The 19573-nt window shown below is 55.5% G+C and overlaps 1 protein-coding gene across 1 annotated transcript in view; it reads left to right on the top strand.

Annotated features, from left to right (window-relative positions):
* dpt (dermatopontin) overlaps positions 1-19573 on the top strand; it is an 80909-nt gene that overhangs the window by 26577 nt on the left and 34759 nt on the right. Inside the window, exon 2 of the mRNA XM_038802064.1 lies at positions 5594-5719. Coding sequence (XP_038657992.1) covers positions 5594-5719 — 126 coding nt within the window. The remainder of the gene's footprint in view (positions 1-5593; positions 5720-19573) is intronic.

Here is a 19573-nt window from a genome sequence, read left to right as displayed (position 1 = left end):
TCCCTGCTCTCTGCCATCGCCTTAACCCCCATCTAACCACCCCGGGGCAAACCGGTGATTATTGCAAATTGGGGACAAGACCGATGCTCCCTCTGTTCCCACATGTCTCCTCCATTGCCCCCAGACTCTCAGGGCCACGACCACCGCGGGACAGGGAGTAGCGTGCCGGCGGGAATGGCAGAGTAGCCGTTACCAACGCCCCAAACTAGTGCCCTTACATAGAATATAGAACAGTACAGCACAGAACAGGCCCTTCGGCCCTCAATGTTGTGCCGAGCCATGATCACCCTACTCAAACCCACGTATCCACCCTATACCCGTAACCCAACAACCCCCCCCCTTAACCTTACTTTTATTAGGACACTACGGGCAATTAGCATGGCCAATCCACCTAACCCGCACATCTTTGGACTGTGGGAGGAAACCGGAGCACCCGGAGGAAACCCACGCACACAGGGGGAGGACGTGCAGACTCCACACAGACAGTGACCCAGCCGGGAATCGAACCTGGGACCCTGGCGCTGTGAAGCATTTATGCTAACCACCATGCTACCCTGCTGCCCCAAGATGCTGCCTCTACTTGCTCCCACACCGGACCCCCCCCCCCCCCCCCCCCCACCACCACTACCACCACCCACTTCCTAATCATGGCTATATTCTCCGCCCAGTAATAATTTCTAAAGTTCGGCAGCGCCAGCCCCCCTGCCCCCGGCTGCGCTCTAACATCCCCTTTTTAACTCGCGGGGTCTTATCCGCCCATACAAAGCCAGAGATCACCTTATTGACCCGTTTAAAAAAGGACCGAGGACTAAAGATGGGGAGGCACTGAAACACAAACAGGAATCTCGGGAGAACCGTCATTTTCACTGTCTGTACCCACCCAGCCAGTGACAGCGGGAGCACGTCCCACCTTCGAAAATCCATCCTTCATTTGGTCTACTCGTCGGGCCAGATTAAGCTTGTGCAGCCGTTCCCATTCCCGCGCCACTTGGATGCCGAGGTGCCGAAAGCTTCCCTCTACCACTCTAACCGGCAGATCCCCAATCGCCTCGCGTGCACCCTTGCCTGGATCGTGAACATCTCGCTTTTCCCCATGTTCAATTTGTAGCCCGAAAACCAGCCAGAATACCCCAGAATTCCCATAATTTCTTCCATCCCTTCCGACACATATATGATCAAATTGTCCACGTATAGCGAGACTCTGTGTTCCACCCCCACCCCACCCCCCCCCCCCGACCAGTCCCTTCAGCCCTTTGAGGCTCTCAACGCAATTGCCAGTGGTTCTATGGGTTGTGCGAACAACAGTGGGGCGAGAGGGTATCCCTTCCATGTTCCCCGGTGTAGCCTAAACTAGCCCGATGTCAGCCTGTTCATCCGAACACTTCCCATGGGCGCCTGATACAGCAGCCTGACCCAGTCAATGAAGCTCCGCCCAAATCCAAACCATCCCAGGACCTCCCACAGATAGCCCCATTCCACCCGGTCAAATGCCTTCACTGCATCCATTGAGACCACTACCTCTACGTCCCTACCCTCTGGGGGCATCATGATAACATTCAACAGCCTTCTTATGTTGGCCGCCAACTGCCTCCACTTAACAAATCCCGTCGGGTCCTCCCCAATCACATCCGGAACGCAGTCTTCTATCATTGAGGACAAGGTCTTAGCCAGCAATTTGGCATCTACGTTTAGTAGGGAGATCGGTCTATGGGACCCGCATAACTCCGGGTCCTTATCCCGCTTCAGGTTCAATGAGATAGTGGCCTGTGACATCGTCGGGGGAAGCCCCCCTCTCTCCCTTGCCTCATTGACTGTCCTCATCAGCAGTGACCCCAGCATCCCAGAGAACGTTTGTAAAACTCCACGGGGTACCTATGCGGTCCCGGGGCTTTACCCTGCTGCATGGCCTTCAGCCTATTTGCTATCTCTTCCAACCCGATCGGGGCCCCCAGCCCTCTACCAAGTCTTCGTCAAACTTTGGAACCTTTAGCCTCCCTAATAATTGCTTCATCCACTCCGGCCCAGCTGGGGGTTCCGGCTCATACAACCTGCTGTAGAATTCCTCAAACGCCTTACTGACCCCTGCTGAATCTATGACCAGGTTCCCATCCCTGTCCCTTACTTTCCCAATCTCCCTGGCCATCTCCCGCTTTCTAAGCTGCTGCGCAAGCATTCTACTGGCTTTCTTCCCATATTCATAGACCGCCCCCCTTACGTTCCTCAGCTACTCCACCGTCTTCCCTGTAGTTAACAAGCCAAACTCCGCCTGTAGCCTCGGTCGTTCCCTTAGAAGCCCTGCCTCTGGGGTCGCCGCATACCTCCTGTCGATCTGTAATATTTCCTTTATCAGTCGGTCCGTCTCTGCTCTGTCTACCTTCTCCCTGTGGGCCCGTATCGAGATCAGCTCCCCTCTAACCACCGCCTTCAGCGCCTCCCAGAGCACTGCAGCCGAAACTTGCCCCGTGTCGTTGACTTCCAGATAGTTCTGGATACATTTCATCGACCGCCCACACACCTCATCAGCTAAAAATCCCATGTCCAGCCTCCAGTGCAGGCGCTGGCCGCCATCCTTGCTCACCTGTAGGTCAACCCAGTGTGGGGCATGATCCGAGATCATGATCGCTGAATACTCAGTGTCCACTACCCCCGTCAGTAAAGCCCTATTCAGGATAAAAAAAGTCAATCCGGGAGTACACTCTATGCATATGCAAGTAGAAGGAAAACTCCTTCACTCTCGGCCATCCAAATCTCCCAAAACCCACCATTCCCATCTGCTCCATAAACCCCTTTAGCTCCTTTGCCATTGCTGGCACCTTGCCTGTCCTTGAGCTAGACCGGTCTAGCCCTGGGTTAATGACTGTTTTGAAATCCTCCCCCATGACCAGCTTATGCGAATCCAGATCCAGGATCTTCCCCAACATTCCCCTTATGAACTCCACATCATCCCAATTTGGCACGGACTCATTCACGAGTACCACCGGCAGCCCTTCCAGCTTCCCACTAACCATGATGTACCGACCCCCCACGTCCGCAACTATTCTTCCCACTTCGAATGACACTCTCTTATTAATCAGGATTGCGACCCCTATAGACTTAGAGTCCAGCCCTGAGTGGAAAACCTGTCCAACCCATCCCTTCCTTATCTGACCTGGTCAGTTACTCTAAGGTGCGTCTTCTGTAACATTGCTATGTCCGACTTCAGTCCCCTCAAATGCGCAAACACGGGTGCCCTCTTAACTGGCCCATTTAGCCCTCTGATGTTCCATGTGATCAGCCTGGTTGATCAGCTTCTCGCCCCGCCCCCCCTCCGCCAATCAGACATCACCTTACTTGGGCCAGTCCCCCAGGCAGCCTCCGTCCCCGACCTCCCTATTGTCCCACAGCAAAAGTCCCTCCGCCGTCGGCAGAATATTTCCTGCCCCCCCAGTAACAGCACTATACAAAAAGCCCCCTTCAACAAGCATAACATCTGCTCACCCCCCACTGCGCTTCCTTGAGCTAGCCCCCCTTCTAGCTTGGTGTCCCCCGCCCATGGCGCCAAACATTTTCCCACCTACTGTTCCATACCTCCCTCCACCCCCCCCCCCCCCCACGCTCGGACCCACACATATGCAAACATAAATAATCCCAACCCAATTGCCCAAAAGAAACACAAAGAAAATCAGAAAGAAGATCCAACATCTAACATTCACACCGCCATCCCCCATCAGTGCAAATGCAAATTTTAACACAAGCAGCTCGTCCGCAGACCCCAGCTCAATACAACAGGCATTACAAATAACGTCCAAAGACAAAAACTGGTCTTTCTTTTTTTTTAAAAAATAAAAAAGAAGCAACAACAAAAAAAAAACCCATGAACACTGCAACAAAGTTCAGTCCAAACACCTCAGTCCGCTACCAGCCCTTTCCTTCTAGCGAAGTCCATCGCTTCCTCAGGCGACTTGAAATAGAAATGTTGTTCTTCGTGGGTAACCCAGAGACGGGCCGGATACAGTAATCCAGGGGTGGGCAAACTTTTCCGTGCAAGGGCCACATTCAGAAATTCACAATTTTAAAGGGCCGCATAGTATATTAATTAAAATAATTAATATTTAAAATAGCCAAAATAAAAGGTTTTTAAAGAAAAAAGAGCAATTAATTTTTATTAATTAATATTTTAAAGTAGAAACTTCACATGAAACACATGTTGTACCGAGCAATGATCACCCTACTCAAGTCAACGTATCCACCCTATACCAGTAACCCAACAGCCCCCCCCCCCCCCCATTAACCTTAAAATTAAAAAAAAAAATTAAAAAATTTTTTTTTTTTTTTTCTAATGACTTGATCTTGGTGGGCCGCATAAAGACCTTTGGCGGGCCGCATGCGGCCCGCGGGCCGTAGTTTGCCCACCCCTGCAGTAGTCCAAACTTTACCTTCTTCTTACAAAGGGTCGATTTTATCTGGTTGAACCCTGATCTTCTCCTGGCCACGTCCACGCTCAGATCCTGATATATACGCAGGACGCTGTTCTCCCATTTACAGCTCTGTATCTGCCTGGCCCACCGTAGAATGCACTCCTTGTCCAGGTACCTGTGGAATCCCACCACCATTGCTCTCGGGGGGGGGGGGGGGGGTCAACTACACGCGGCTTCCTCGCTAGCGCTCTGTGTGCCCTGTCCACCTCCAAGGGTCGGGTGAACGTTCCCCCCCCCAGTAGCTTCTCAAACATACCCGCTATGTATGCCCCTGTGTCCGTTACTTCGGATCCCTCTGGGAGACCCACGATTCTCAGGTTCTGCCAGCGGGACCTATTCTCTAGGTCCTCTACCTTCTCCAGGAGCCTTTTCCGCTGGTCTCTCAGCAACCCCAATTCCATCTCCACCGCAGTTTGCTGTTCCTCCTGGTCAGCCAGCGCCTTCTCCACTGTCTGGATTACCCGATCTTGAGCATCCAGTCTGAGTTCCAGCCACGCAATCGACTCCTTAATCCAAGCATTCCTGTTTCTGCTTGGCGAATCCTTCCTGTATAAACTACATCAACTGCTCCGTCGACCACTGGGTCATCAAGGCAGATCTCCGGACCTTCGCCATGCTTTCTCCTGTTGCAGCCTCAGCCCAAGCCTTCTCCGTTTGCCTATTTCTTCCTTTGCGAGCACTCCTGGTCCCCTTCTCCATGCACTGATGTAGGATTCTTCGTCACAGTTGCATCCAACATCAATTTTCCACTTCAGATCCGACAAAAAATCAGGGAAAAGGGTCCAAAGTTCCGATCTGAGCGGGAGCCACCAAATGTGCGACCTACTCCTTCATAGCCGTAACCTGAAGTATTGGTTCATTTTCATAGATACTACAATGCGGATGATTCAAACAGCTAATGAAATTTTATTAACCTTTTATTTGGATGTGATGCTATTGCCCTGTGTGTATTACGGACTATAAGGCATCACAATCAAGAGGTGCACATCAGTAGTGTTTGCCAGCCGAAAGCCATTGAATTGGTGGAACTGCATATGATGGTGACAAAAGTGCTCTTAAGCTGATGCTCAAATAACCTGCACTCACTTAAAGCATGCTTTGAAAATAATGAACATTTGATTATTGTTTATTTTCAGGTATCAAACTTGCTCAAATAATGGTATCGTAGCAGGAGTACAAAGCCAGTACTTTGAAGCTGTTCTGGATCGAGAATGGCAGTTCTACTGCTGCAGATACAGCAGAAGATGTCCATATGGATGCTGGTTAGTTGGCAGTCATTATTTCAAATAAAGTTTCCAAATGTATGCAAATTCTGTGTTTATTTTAATATTCACATCTCTAAATTTGTATAATAGAGCTTTTCTATGTCTCCTTCCGAAGATATGTTATTCCTGCTGTTATCAATACTGTGTTTAGATGGATATTAAAGATCCTGAGATATCGGACAGGATTCTCCGCCCAGCGATACCAGAATTGCAAATTGCAATCAGGCGGAGAATCGGGCATCAACTGAAAAATGAGCTCACCGCCGGGCACCAAACGGAACGTCATGCTCCGAACCTCGATACCCCGCGCCGGTGTGGACATACAAAAACGTACAGTAGCACTCATTAACGTATCATAAACGGGCACGACCTGCTAGTCTCCTGCCTCCCGTGATGCTCCTCCTCTACCAGGCGGAAGTGATGCAGGCGTGGTTCACTTGTGGCATTTAAAAACAGGGACCGGGTGCCATGGCTGCTGAGAGAGATAACGGAGGTAGGAAGAATTTCCAAATGAACAATGGTAGGTGGACATTTGTGCCGCTGGCTGGAGGGAATATGCCAGGATGAGGGGCCTATTGAACCTGGGTAGGTATTTGGAGTACTCACCATGCTAACTTCTCCGCCCTTAACCCACTGAAGACAATGGATTTCGGAATCCAGCCAGGAATGGTTGGCATCTGCCTGGCCTCAGCAGCCCTTGCCGATGCACTGAGACTGCACAAACAGGAGCTGCTGAGGGAGGGCCTTGCAGAACAGGAGCCTACCCAGAGGAGCAGGCACCAGCCAGTGAGGGCGGGAGGGAGGGGGGGGGGGGGGGGGGGCTCCTGGGGGCTGTAAGTTGTGATGGGCCACCCACTGGGTAGCCTATACCACATGGTGCCCCACATCTTTGGCCTCGACTGTCTTAGGGGATCTGGCCCATGCCGAGCTCCAACATCTACACCCCACATTACCAGCCTCCCGCATGCCCACCACCCCCCACCCGACACACCCTCTGCACCCAGCCCAGCCCATCTCTCACACCCTGCGGATAGAAGACCAAAGCAGTTCGGAATGTCTGTGAACTAGTCTTTATTAGTTACTGTCCGAAGTACAATGAATGTGGCCCAGCCCCTAATGCCATCCTATGGGTTGCACCTCTGCAAACTTAACTGGTGTCTACCTTTCTAACCTTATGTGGCCTAATGCTCCATCTAGTTGGGACCCCAGGCGGTGCAGCAGATGTGGAGGCAGCCTGCTGCGTATCCTGCTCTGTGACTTTGGTCCCTTTCAGTAGCCGTCCTCTGGAGTGACCCAGTCTGGATGAGCCCGGCAGTCTTCCGGGTGTCACAGGTGACATGGGGCCAGCCTGTTCTGCCCATTGCCCATGTATGTGCCAGGGACAGGTGAGAGGGATTCTGAGGCACTATGGTGTTCCAGCGCCTCCCCTGCTGGAGGCACTGGCATGGCCCCATCACTTTCTACTCCCTTGGGGTGCCCAATGACCCGTGGGCTACTCCGTGGGATGGGGCGTGGCCGGAGCACGCTAGGGGGGCTCCGCTGTCAGCTGGCGTTGCCAATCCAGAAAGCTCACTCTCATCTCAGCCCAGGTCTCCAAGCTTGTGGCTTTGGAGCACAGGGACTATGCCACGTCCCCCTGGGACTGTGCCATTTCCCTCCAGGACTATGCCATATCCCTCTGGGACTGCACCACGTCCCTCTGGGACTGTGCCACATCAATCAGTGACCGTGCCAGGTCCCTCTGTGACTGGTTCATGTCAGCCAGTGCCAAGTCAATGCTCTCAACACCCGCAGCCATGACCCATTGTGACTGAGTCATGCTCTGGAGCGCTGCAGCAATGTCCATGTATCCCTGGTATATGGCTGCCCATGATATGGCTGCCCTGTCCTGGACCTCAGCCACTGCCCACACACTGTCACCTCTGCTCAGGCCTGGTTGAGTTCGGAGTATCATAACCTCCTTCCCAATCTGGAGAATAGGCTGTCCCACCTTTCATCCATGACATCCAGCAATATCTCGAGTTCTACGTCCGCGGACCTCGGTGCTGCTCTCTGCGTGCCATCCTCTTGACTGGAATGAGAGTGTGTGGGGCATGGAGTGCTTATATGCAGCTGCAGCTTGTCAGGCTCTCGAGTGCCAATCCCGACCACAGCAAATCACACACAGGCGTTCGATGGAATTGCACTGGTTCCATGTGCCACGAGTGCTGGCCCATTAGCATGTCCTGAATGGCTCCGGCAGTCACATCCCCACTGGGACCGTGAAGCTCCCCCCATTCAGTCCTGGCATCAGCACTTAGGGCAGGATTCACTGTCGGCTGACACTGAAATTGCAAAACATGATTGGGCGAAGAATAGCCTCCGACGCCAAAATCGTGGTTGGTTCCTGTTTGACTCCAAATCAGTAACCTCCGGCACCCTGAAAATGGCATAAATGCGTTGCTCACCATGCAGCGTTTAAGCACCGTGGCATATCATTAGCGGGCCTGACACTCTATTCTCCGGGGCCTCTGCGATTCACCGCCGCCGATAGGCCGGGTTCCCGACGGCGCGGTTCACTTGTGGTCTCAGTGGTCGGGAACCCGGCGTAATGGCTGCGGACTTTGCCCACAGTCGGCCGGGGGCCAAGCTGCTGGCCGGGGGGAAGGTGCGTGGTAGGACCTGTGCTACAGGTACTTCGGTAGTCCCTGTCTGCTGGCTCCGACCAGTAGGCGGAGTATAAATGAGTGTGTCCTCCATGCTACAGCCATTTTGCCAGCTGCTGTGGGAGGCCACATATCTTAGAGCAATAAAGCCTCAGTTGTATCCAACTCTCGTCTTTGTGCAATTGATCGTGCATCAATTTATTGCTCTAAGATTTTCAAAAGATGGACCTTCGTATCAAGCCGGATTGCCTGCAGCTGGATCCGCAATCAAGCGACGCCAAAAGGGACTTTCAGCACTGGCTAGCTTGTTTCGAGGCGTACATCACTTGGCGGTAAGCCCTGTCTCGGAGGCTCAGAAAATACAGATCCTGTACTCAAGGTTGAGCTCCAACGTCTTTCCGCTGATCCAGGATGTGCCAAACTACGCCGAAGCCATGACGCTTCTCAAAGAAAATTACGCTCAGAAGACGAACACGCTCTTCGCCAGGCATATACTCGCCACTCGCTCTCAGCTCCCTGGTAAGTCCATAGAAGACTTCTGGTGGGCCCTAATCCCACTTGTCCGGGACTGTGACTGTCAGGTCGATACGGCCACGGAACGTTCAAACCTCCTTATGCAGGACGCTTTTGTTACGGGTATTGGGTCGGACCTCATACGGTAGCAACTGTTAGAAGGGGCCACGCTCGATCGCGCAGAGACAAAGAAGATAGCGCTCTCAATGACGGATGCCTCACGCAACATTCAGGCCTACACCCCCGGCCGTGCGGCCCACCCCCCTACGCATTGTGGACCCCACAGACGGCCGCCCTAGTGGGGGCCTTACCCAGCCATTACGCCTGCGCCACGTGCCACCCAGCGAACCCCGGGGGTCCCTAATGTTCCTTTCACAGCCAGCAGAAACACCCCCGCCAATGCTGCCCGGCCCGCGCTGCCCTTTGTAAGGCTTACGGTAAGAAGGGGCACTTCGCCACGGGGTGCCAGGCCCGTGCAGTCGCTATCGCCCCCACCCCCTTCGTTTACGGACAATGGGCGCCGCCATCTTCACCTCCACAGACCACGTGCGGCCAGTGGGCGCCGCCATCTTCTCCCCCTCAGACCACACGTGGCCAGTGGGCGTTGCCACCTTCTCCCCCTCAGACCATGCGCGGCCAGTGGGTGGTGCCATCTTCCCCTCCGCGCAACAAGTGCGGCCCATGGACGCCGCCATCTTGTTCAACCCCCTCCACATGCGGCCCATGGACGCCGCCATCTTGTTCAACCCCCTCCACATGCGGCCCATGGACGCCGCCATTTTGTTCTCAAGATCTTCAGGCGCCGCCATCTTGTCTCCCCCATGGCACATGGGCACCACCAGCGTTCCAGGACCTGTGCCCCCCGGGCTCCCCATCATCCGACACCAGCAACAACCGGCCACGACTCGCCTCAGTGACCATCGACCAGTCTCGTCCGCACAACCTGGCCACCACATCGACCAGTGAGAAAATCAACGGACATGTGACCTCTTGCCTGATTGACTCCGGGAGCACCGACACATTAATTCACCCGGATACGATAAGGCGCTGCTCCCTCGCGGTACACCCCGCCAACCAAAGTATCTCCCTGGCCTCCGGATCCCATTCTGTGGCGGTCTGGGAGTACTGTCCGGTCACACTCACGGTCCAGGGCATAGAATTCAGCGGCTTCCGCCTCTACGTCCTCCCTAACCTCTGCGCTGCCCTACTACTCGGCCTGGACTTTCAGTGCAACCTCCAGAGCCTAACCCTGAAATTCGGCGGGCCCCTACCACCCCTCACTGTGTGCGACCTCGTGACCCTAAAGGTCGATCTGCCTTCCCTCTTCGCAAATCTAACCCCGGATTGCAAACCCGTTGCCACCAGGAGCAGACGGTACAGCACCCAGCACTTCATCAGGTCCGAGGTCCAGCGGCTGCTTTGGGAAGGCATCATCGAGGCCAGCAACAGCCCCTGGAGAGCCCAAGTGGTAGTAGTTAAAACTGGGGAGAAACACAGAATGGTCGTGGACTACAGGCAGACCATCAATCGGTACACGCAGCTCGACGCGTACCCCCTCCCTCGCATATCTGATATGGTCAATCAGATTGCACAGTACCGGGTCTTCTCAACGGTAGAGCTCAAATCCGCCTACCATCAGCTCCCCATTCGTAAATCAGACCGTCCATGCACTGCCTTCGAGGCAGACGGTCGCCTCTATCACTTCCTCAGGGTTCCTTTTGGCGTCACCAACAGGGTCTCGGTCTTCCAAAGGGAGTGGACCGAGTGGTCGATCGGTATGGTTTGCGGGCCACCTTTCCGTACCTAGACAACGTCACCATCTGCGGCCATGATCAGCAGGACCACGATGCCAACCTTGCCAAATTTCTCCACACCGCCACTCTCCTAACTCTCACCTACAACAAGGGGAAGTGCGTGTTTAGCACGACCCGCTGAGCCATCCTCGACTATGTTGTCCAGAACAGAGTTCTGGGGCCCGATCCCGACCGCATGCGCCCCCTCATGGAGCTCCCCCCCCCCCACTGCAGCGAGGCCCTCAAACGCTGCCTGGGGTTCTTTTCATACTACGCCCAGTGGGTCCCAGACTATGCGGACAAGGCCCGCCCACTCATACAGTCCACCCATTTTCCCCTGACGGCCGAGGCACAACAGGCGGCCTTCGCCCATATCAGAGCCGATATCGCCAAGGCCGGGATGCACGCAGTAGATGAGACACTGCCCTTTCAAGTAGAGAGCGACGCATCAGATGTCGCCCTAGCCGCCACCCTCAATCAGGCAGGCAGACCCGTGGCATTCTTTTCCCGCACCCTTCATGCCTCAGAAATTCGGCACTCATTCGTTGAAAAAGAGGCCCAAGCTATTGTTGAAGCTGTGCAGCATTGGAGGCATTACCTGGCCGGCAGGAGATTCACTCTCCTCACTGACCAACGGTCGGTAGCCTTCATGTTCAATAACACACAGCGGGGCAAGATCAAGAATGATAACATCTTGAGGTGGAGGATCGAGCTCTCCACCTTCAATTACGAGATTTGGTATTGCCCCGGCAAGCTCAACGAGCCCCCAGATGCCCTATCCCGAGGTACATGTGCCGGCGCACAAGTAGGCCGACTCCAGGCCCTGCACGACAGCCTTTGTCACCCAGGAGTCACACGGTTGTACCATTTTATAAAAGCCCGCAATCTGCTCTACTCCGTCAAGGAAGTATGGGCAATCACCAGGGACTGCCAGGTCTGTGCGGAGTGCAAGCCGCACTTCTACCGGCCGGACCATGTGCGCTTGGTGAAGGCCTCCCGCCCCTTTGAGCGTCTTAGCATGGATTTCAAAGGGCTCCTCCTCTCCACCGACCGTAACACGTATTTTCGCAGTGTGGTCGATGAGAACTCCAGATTTCCCTTCGCCACCATATGCCCCGACATGACGTCTACCACCGTCATCAAAGCCCTCAACACAATCTTCGCTCTGTTCGGCTTCCCCGCCTACATCCACAGTGACAGAGGATCCTCATTCATGAGTGTTGATCTACGTCAGTTCCTGCTCAGCAGGGGTATCGTCTCCAGCAGTACGACAAGGTATAACCCCCGGGGAAACGGACAAGTAGAGAGGGAGAACGGGACGGTATGGAGGGCCGTCCAACTGGCCCTACATTCCAGGAACCTCCCGGCCTCCCGCTGACAGGAGGTCCTCCCTGATGTACTACACTCCATTCGATCACTACTGTGCACCGCCACTAACAACACACCCCATGAACGTCCCTTTGCCTTCCCCAGGAAGTCCACATCTGGGGTGCCGCTCCCGACTTGGCTCGCAGCTCCAGGACCGGTCCTGCTCCGTAGGCACGTTTGACTCCACAAGGCGGACCCATTGGTGGAGAGGGTGCAATTGCTCCATGCAAACCCCCTAGTATGCCTACGTGGCGCACCCCGACAGCTGCCAGGATACTGTCTCCCTCAGTGACCTGGCACCAGCAGGTTCCACACACACACACCCCTCTAGCCCGGCGCCACCCTCCCCTCTCTCGGCGCTCCCAGCAGCAACCCCCCCAGGACCATCCGTCCTCCCCCTGCCCACGTCCGAGGATGAAGAGGATTTTGGCACACTCGCGGAGTCACCGAAGATCAGACCAGCATTGGCATCGCCGCCACCACTGTGTCGCTCCCAGCGGCACATCAAGGCCCCGGACCAGTTGAACCTCTAACTGGTCCACTGGACTTTGAAAGACATTTTTTTTTCTCTCCAATATTGTAAATGTATAACTCACTTGTTGTATATAGTTCTCCACCCCCTCCGCCGGACTCAATTTTAACAGGGGGTGAATGTGGTAAACCACTGTTGCACCTATATTAGGTGATTTATTGTAGGACCTGTACCACAGGTACGTCGGTAGTCCCTGCCTGCTGGATCCGCCCAGTAGGCGGAGTATAAATGAGTGTGTCCTCCATGCTGCAGCCATTTCGCCAGCTGTTGTGGGAGGCCACACATCTTAGAGCAATAAAGCCTCAGTTGTATCCAACTCTCGTCTTTGTGCAATTGATCGTGCATCAGGGACTGGTGGGGTGGCCAGGGGGGGCACTATCTGGCAGGTGGGGTCCATGCACAGCCGGCGCCATGTTTCACGGCGCGAACGCTGGAGATCATCGTCGTGCGCATGCGCGTCCACGGACCCGGCCATTCTCCAGCTGCAGGGGTTTTACTTGGCACGGCTGCTAGCCCCTCACCAGTCGCAGGATCGGTGAGGGTTCACTGCCGATTTTTCCATTGTAAACTGCCAGAATTCCACGCCGGCGTCAGCACTTAGTCTCCAAATCAGTGAACCCAGCCATTCATCTCTCAAATGGAGAATCCTGCCCATCCTTTTAGGAACAAGGGAATTCTCCTGGTGTTCTGGCCAGCTTTTCTGTCTCAACGAACACATCCAAAAACAGACTAACTGGTCATAATTCTCACTGTGGTTCAAAATATCAGTTGCAATTTCCTGTATGATATGTGATTGTAACTTGAAACTAATTGATTGTGAAGTGCTTTTGAACCTTCAGGAGAATTGATAAGTGCTACATAAATGTGAACAGTTAAAGTGCGGGCAAAGAAGGAGAATAGAATGGGGGCTGGAGAGTGCCGGGAGAAACGTACTCCTGCACCTTCCGGCTACATAAGAATGTTTACACAAATGTTTTTTTTAAAACCTCGTTGTTTTTTTGGTAAATGCTACTTAGGCCATTTTGAGCGAGAGCTGAAAATAGATATTTGTTAGGCCCCTCATTTGCATATATAAGAGATCTATTGCTTATTTTAAGTAGTCCCCAGTGATGCCCAAATGGTCTGACTCAATTTTAAATGAGATGTTTTTTAAGTATCCTTGGTTTCAGGATGTTGGTGCTCAAATTTGGGATTTGTTTTATCTCGGAACAAGTCTCACTTTCTACTCCATGGTTCCTGGGGATGGTGGTGACACTCCTCCGAATGACCAATCTTTACGTGTGAACATGGATGTGGGATGTTGTAGAGTAAAGGGTTAACTCTAATAATAGCTACTGAGCATGTGTCTGAGGAGTTATGTCATAATGATGTTAGTCACTAATAGAAGATGAGTGATAAGCACCTTGGAGGGGAACTGTAGCTATGCCCTAATGTTCAGCAACCTTGTAAGTATTTAGTGATGTAAATAAAGGTATTTTGAGTGAAAGACCCTTGCCTCCAGCAGGATCTCTTCCAGACTAAAACCAAGGAATCCAGAGATAAACTTTCAATAAAAGATATAAAAACAGAAAATGCTGGAAAACTCAGCAGGTATGGCAGCATCTGTGAAGGGGTAAGGCCCCTTCCTGTTGATTCTCTTTTTCCCCCTTTATTTTTTCTGTTATCATTTTGATCCATGGATATATATCTTTAAGTCCAGCTGGGGAAATGTGGAACTCAAAAGTTACAAAAGAGTAGACTGTGGGAAGAAACCGGAGCACCCTGAGGAAACCCACGCAAACACGGGGAGAATGTGCAAACTCCACCCGGACAGTGACCCAGAGCCGGGATCGAACTTGGGACCTCGGCGCCGTGAGGCAGCAGTGTTAACCACTGCGTCACCGTGCTGCCCTTATGTTCTGTATTTACGCCGGAATCGGGGGCGGCGCCAATTTTTGTGATGCTCCACCCCCTCAAAAACGGCGGGCGTAATTCTCCGCACTCACACCGGTTCGGAGAATAGCGGGCCGCGCATATTTTCACGGCGACGCTGGTCCGACGCCCTCCCGCTATTCTCCGAACCCCGCACAAACTACATGTCGGCATTCCCGGCAAAGGCCTCAAAAGACCCCCGACACGATCAGAAGCCCGACTTATTGGCCCCCCGCTATTCTCCGGCCCGGATGGGCCGAAGTCCCGACGTCCTCACGCCATGTTTTCACGCCGGCCAACACACCTGCTTTTGAAGTTCGTCAACCAGTCGTGCTGGCTGACGAGAGCTTCGAGTAGGTGAGCGCACCGCTCAGCGCACCGCTCAGCGCACTGCTGGTGTCTGGCCACAACGGGGAAGGCATCCCCGAGAACGGGAGGGGGTCCAGAGCGGGGGGGGGGGGGGAGTGGGGGAGACTGAGGGGGGAGTGGGGGGGACGGAGGGGGGGAGACGGAGGGGGGAGTGGGGGAGACTGAGGGGGGAGTGGGGGAGACGGACAGGGGAGTGGGGGAGATGGAGGGGGAGTGGGGAGACTGAGGGGGGAGTGGGGGAGATTGAGGGGGAGTGGGGGAGACGGAGGGGGGAGTGGGGGAGACGGAGGGGGGAGTGGGGGAGACTGAGGGGGGAGTGGGGGAGACTGAGGGGGGGAGTTTGGGAGACTGAGGGGGGAGTGGGGGAGAAGGGGGGGAGTGGGGGAGACGGGGGGGCGAGTGGGGGAGACGGAGGGGGGAGTGGGGGAGACGGAGGGGGGAGTGGGGAGACTGAGGGGGGAGTGGGGGAGACTGAGGGGGGGAGTGGGGGAGACTGAGGGGGGAGTGGGGGAGACGGGGGGGTAGTGGGAGTGGGGGGGTAGGGAGAGAGTGAGCGAGTGACTCGTCCAACCCCGGTTACAAAATGTCTGCCACCATGCCATGGTGTGCCGGTCACGAGGATACGCCCTCTGGTTGCCCTGTGGCTTACGGCCTGATGAGTCATCAATTGCACGAGAGACGAGTTGCTTTACAAAAGTTAGGCTTTAATAAACTAGAACTTAGCCCTGCCGTTGTCTACAATAAAATGGACGACCGCTGGGCGTTTGACTATTTATACCTCGGCAAGGAGGCGTGGTTTACTCAGCCTCTCGACCAATCGGTCGAGAGGCACATGACCGACCAGGGCCAATGGTAAGTCGGTGTTCTGCCCCAATGGCAGACAGCTACGCATATCATATCACCACACGGCCACAGGCCACTGACGCACCGGTAAAGAGGACGTAGTTAGCTGCCCGTTGGATGCAGAAAGTGACCAGGGGTTAGGCTGCCCGCATGTCAGCAGCGCGACCAGGCCACCGGGACACACAGGTATCCCGTGGCAGGCGGCTGCCGAGGTGTAGACTAACCTCCGTCTAACATGTCCCGTTTCTCTGCCCCCCACCACCCTTCTGTAGGTTAGCACAATGTTTGCGAACAGAACGGCTATGTTCTGCGCAGTGGTTGGCGCCGCTGCACTGCATTTGGAGATGGAGCAGCATCCACAGCCACAACCCGCAGTGGATGCAGGGCCAGCTGCAGCAGCAGAGGGAAGGGCCGAGGAGTTCCAGTCGTCGAGCAGCATGGGGAGGAGAGGGAGGAGGAGAGAGTGAGGGTGCAGCCACAGCACCAGAGGCGACGACCAAGGCCGAGGGTGTACCGTGTCCGGATATCTTTCCTAACAACGACGGACATCACCTGCAGGAGGAGACTCCGGCTGAGTAGGCGGACGGTGATACACATCTGTCACCTCGTGGCGCACCTCGCCCCACGTGGAACGGGGTGAGGACACGCGATCCCGGTTGCCCTCAAGGTGACGGTCGCTCTTAACCTCTATGCGACCGGCTCCTTCCAGTCTCCGAGCGGGGACCTCTCCGGGATCTCCCAGTCATCGGTCCACAGGTGTATCCGGGATGTGACCGACGCCCTCTATGCCATCGCAGACCGCTACATCACCTTTCCCGAGGACCGAGCAACTCAAGACTCACGAGCTCGTGGATTTGCCAGCGTGGCCGGGATACCGATGGTTCAGGGGGCAATCGATTGTGTTCACGTCCCCATGCGCCCGCCTGCAGGGGACAGGGAGGTGTTCACAAACAGGAGGGGGACATACTCCATGAATATCAAGGTGGTATGCGACCCCCACATGACGTTCATGAACGTCTGTGCAAGGTTCCCAGGGAGTGTGCATGACTCCAACATACTGGCGCAGTCGTACATCCCTGTGATGTTTGAGGGACGTCCCCCCCGGCTGAGGGGCTGGTTGCTAGGTGACAGGGGTTATCTGCTGAGGTCTTGGCTGATGACGCCTATACGGAGGCCTCAGACTAATGCGGAAACACGATACAACGAGGCCCATGCAGCAACCAGGGGTGTGCTGGAGCGCTGCCTTGGCCTCCTGAAGATGAGATTCAGGTGCCTGGACCGCTCCGGAGGGGCCCTGCAGTACCAGCCCGACAGGGTCGCTCGCATTGTTGTGGTCTGCTGTGCGCTGCACAACATCGCGATGCAGAGGGGAGATGACCTGCTGCAGGAGGCGGAGGGAGAAGCCAGTGGCAGTGGTGCCAGCACAGAGGAGGAGGAGGAAGAGGAGGAGGAGGAGAGGGAGGAGGAGGAGGAGGCTGGCGGAGTGGCGGGCGCAGCACGCAGACACGACTCAGGTGCTGGTGATGTCCAGGAGGTGGCACGACGGACCCGGCGACGACGGCGGGCACGCGACGCCTTGGTGGCAGCACGGTTAACGCGTCACATGCGACGTCCCCGCTGAACACCAAACCACCACCTGCATCGCTAGTCGTGCAGAGGGTCAACACACAACTGCCACCACCACAACCCCACCCCCTCTCAGTGTACACTGCTCCACTTCGACATCACCCTTACCACTGGGTCCAGACGGTATGGCACAACATTGATGGCTGTGTCAGCGGGTGTGATCAGTGCCATGTGGAATGATTACAGCCCGCTCTGCGATGAGCTGTGAGCTCAGAATCGTTAGAGAGAGTCTGACCCATGGCAATAGCTGAACCATCCACCTTGGTGGCCGCTGAGTTCGTCACAGACACTCCATCACGTGCCCGCGTGGGCTAGCTGTGGGAGGGGGTGAAGGGAGGGGCAGGGACTGCACACCCGGCACCGAAGTTTCACCGCTCGTCAACCCCAGCGACACTCGGTCACCATCACGATTCCTGTGGCTGTGGAACAATCACACGGTATTACAAGTAAGGTGGAACAATGCGTTTAATGTTAACAATAATTTACAGGTGCCCTAGCCCCTACAACTAAACTGTGCCCTTCACCCGTGCCAACTTACTCAGTGTTTCTCTTTGTTGCCTTACGGGCCCTACCACTACGTCTAAGTGATTCCCCAGATGATACAGCAGGAGTGGAGGAGGACTGCTGCGAATCACCCCCTTCGACTCGTTTCTCCTTCGGCAAGCGTTTCCTGGGCCGACCCAGTCTTGATGGGCCAGGCTGCTCTGCGGGCGTCTCGGGTGACGTTGTGCCACCCTGCTCTGCCTGCTGCCCACTCGATGCACCAGGGATGCGACGGGGGGAGGCCGAGAATTCCGGGACGTCCCATGATGGAGTTAATGGGACGGGCCCCGAAACCTCCTCCTCCCTTGGGGAGCCCGGTGGCCCCCGGGCCTCACTTTGGGACAGAGGTGCGAGCGGGGAGGTGCCCCATCGCGCCACCGACACCTGGCGCTGCCAGTCCTGGAGGCCTGCAACGGTATCCACCAGGATCCGGAGGTTTGCAGAGACGGAGTCCAGGGAGTTAGACATTCCCACCAGGGACTGTGCGATCACAACCTGGGAGTGCACGACGCCATCCAGCACGTGTCAGGCGGTTGATGCTCTCCGCGACTGACTGCTGTGACTGTGCCATCGACTGCTGTGACTGTGCCATGGCGTACTGCGACTGGGCCATGACCTGCTGAGACTCGGCCAAGGCACGCAGCGCGCCGGCAATGTCATGTTGGCTCTGGCGCATTGCTGCCTGTGAGAGGGAAACCCTGTCCAGGGCCGAGGATGACGCGTGCACATTAAGCCCAACGCCTTGCATAACCTGACCCATTGCCTCCACCGCGGATGCCACCCGTGTGGTGTCGGCCTGGGTTGCTGCCATGAGTGGCACCACTCCCTGCTCGTGGACACGGTTCGACTCCTCTAACAGCGTCTGCAGAGTCTGGAAGACAGCCCTCATCCCGTCATTGTGTCCCTGGGTTTCTTGATGCATCGGCTGTGCGGGTGGGTTGAGAAAGTCCAGGAACTCGGAAAACGTCTGGGAGCCAGCTGGATGCTGGGCCTGGCCGGCCCTCCGCCAGTCCGGGCCCTCGGCTGCTCCAACCTCCACCTGCTGTACCTGCTCAGCTGTGATGTGCGACCCAGGAGCCTCATCACTAAATAGGCCAACCGGGGTGAGTGTCTCTGGGATGGTGGATGGTGTGGGAGATAGCTGTGCCGCAAGCTCGAGGTCATCTTGGGTGGACGCCTCCTCTATGTCATCGGCCCGCTGAGAGGCCGCAGGGCGTTCGCGGGCCATTTCTCTCTCTTGCTCTCTCGCCCCCCTCTGGGCGTCCTGCTCCACAGATTCGGTTGGGGAGGATGGGACTCCCCGCTGATCGGGCACCCTCTGTCGTGCGGCCCTGGGTGAGGTGGGGGCAGATGCCTGTGTCCGCCTGGAGGCAGACGGCCCTGGTCGTTCGGCATCGCGTCCTAGGGAAGAGAATGAAACGGATTATTTAGAGACGCTCGGCCGGGCGCTGGACGGTCCCAGTGGGCAGGGTGTGTGAAGGGACAGAGGATGGGGGAGGTGTCCAAGTGGGCAGGGTTTGTGAAGGAACAGAGGATGGGGGAGGTGTTCCAGTGGGCAGGGTGTGTGAAGGGACAGAGGATGGGGGAGGTGTCCACGTGGGCAGGGTGTGTGAAGGGACAGAGAATGGGGGAGGTGTCCAAGTGGGCAGGGTGTGTGAAGGGACAGAGGATGGGGGAGGTGTTCCAGTGGGCAGGGTATGTGAAGGGA

This window comes from Scyliorhinus canicula, chromosome 7, assembly GCF_902713615.1.
Source record: "Scyliorhinus canicula chromosome 7, sScyCan1.1, whole genome shotgun sequence".
Taxonomy (NCBI): Eukaryota; Metazoa; Chordata; class Chondrichthyes; order Carcharhiniformes; family Scyliorhinidae; genus Scyliorhinus; species Scyliorhinus canicula.
Note: the sequence above shows the minus strand (reverse complement) of the source record. Positions and strands in the feature narration are given on the sequence as shown.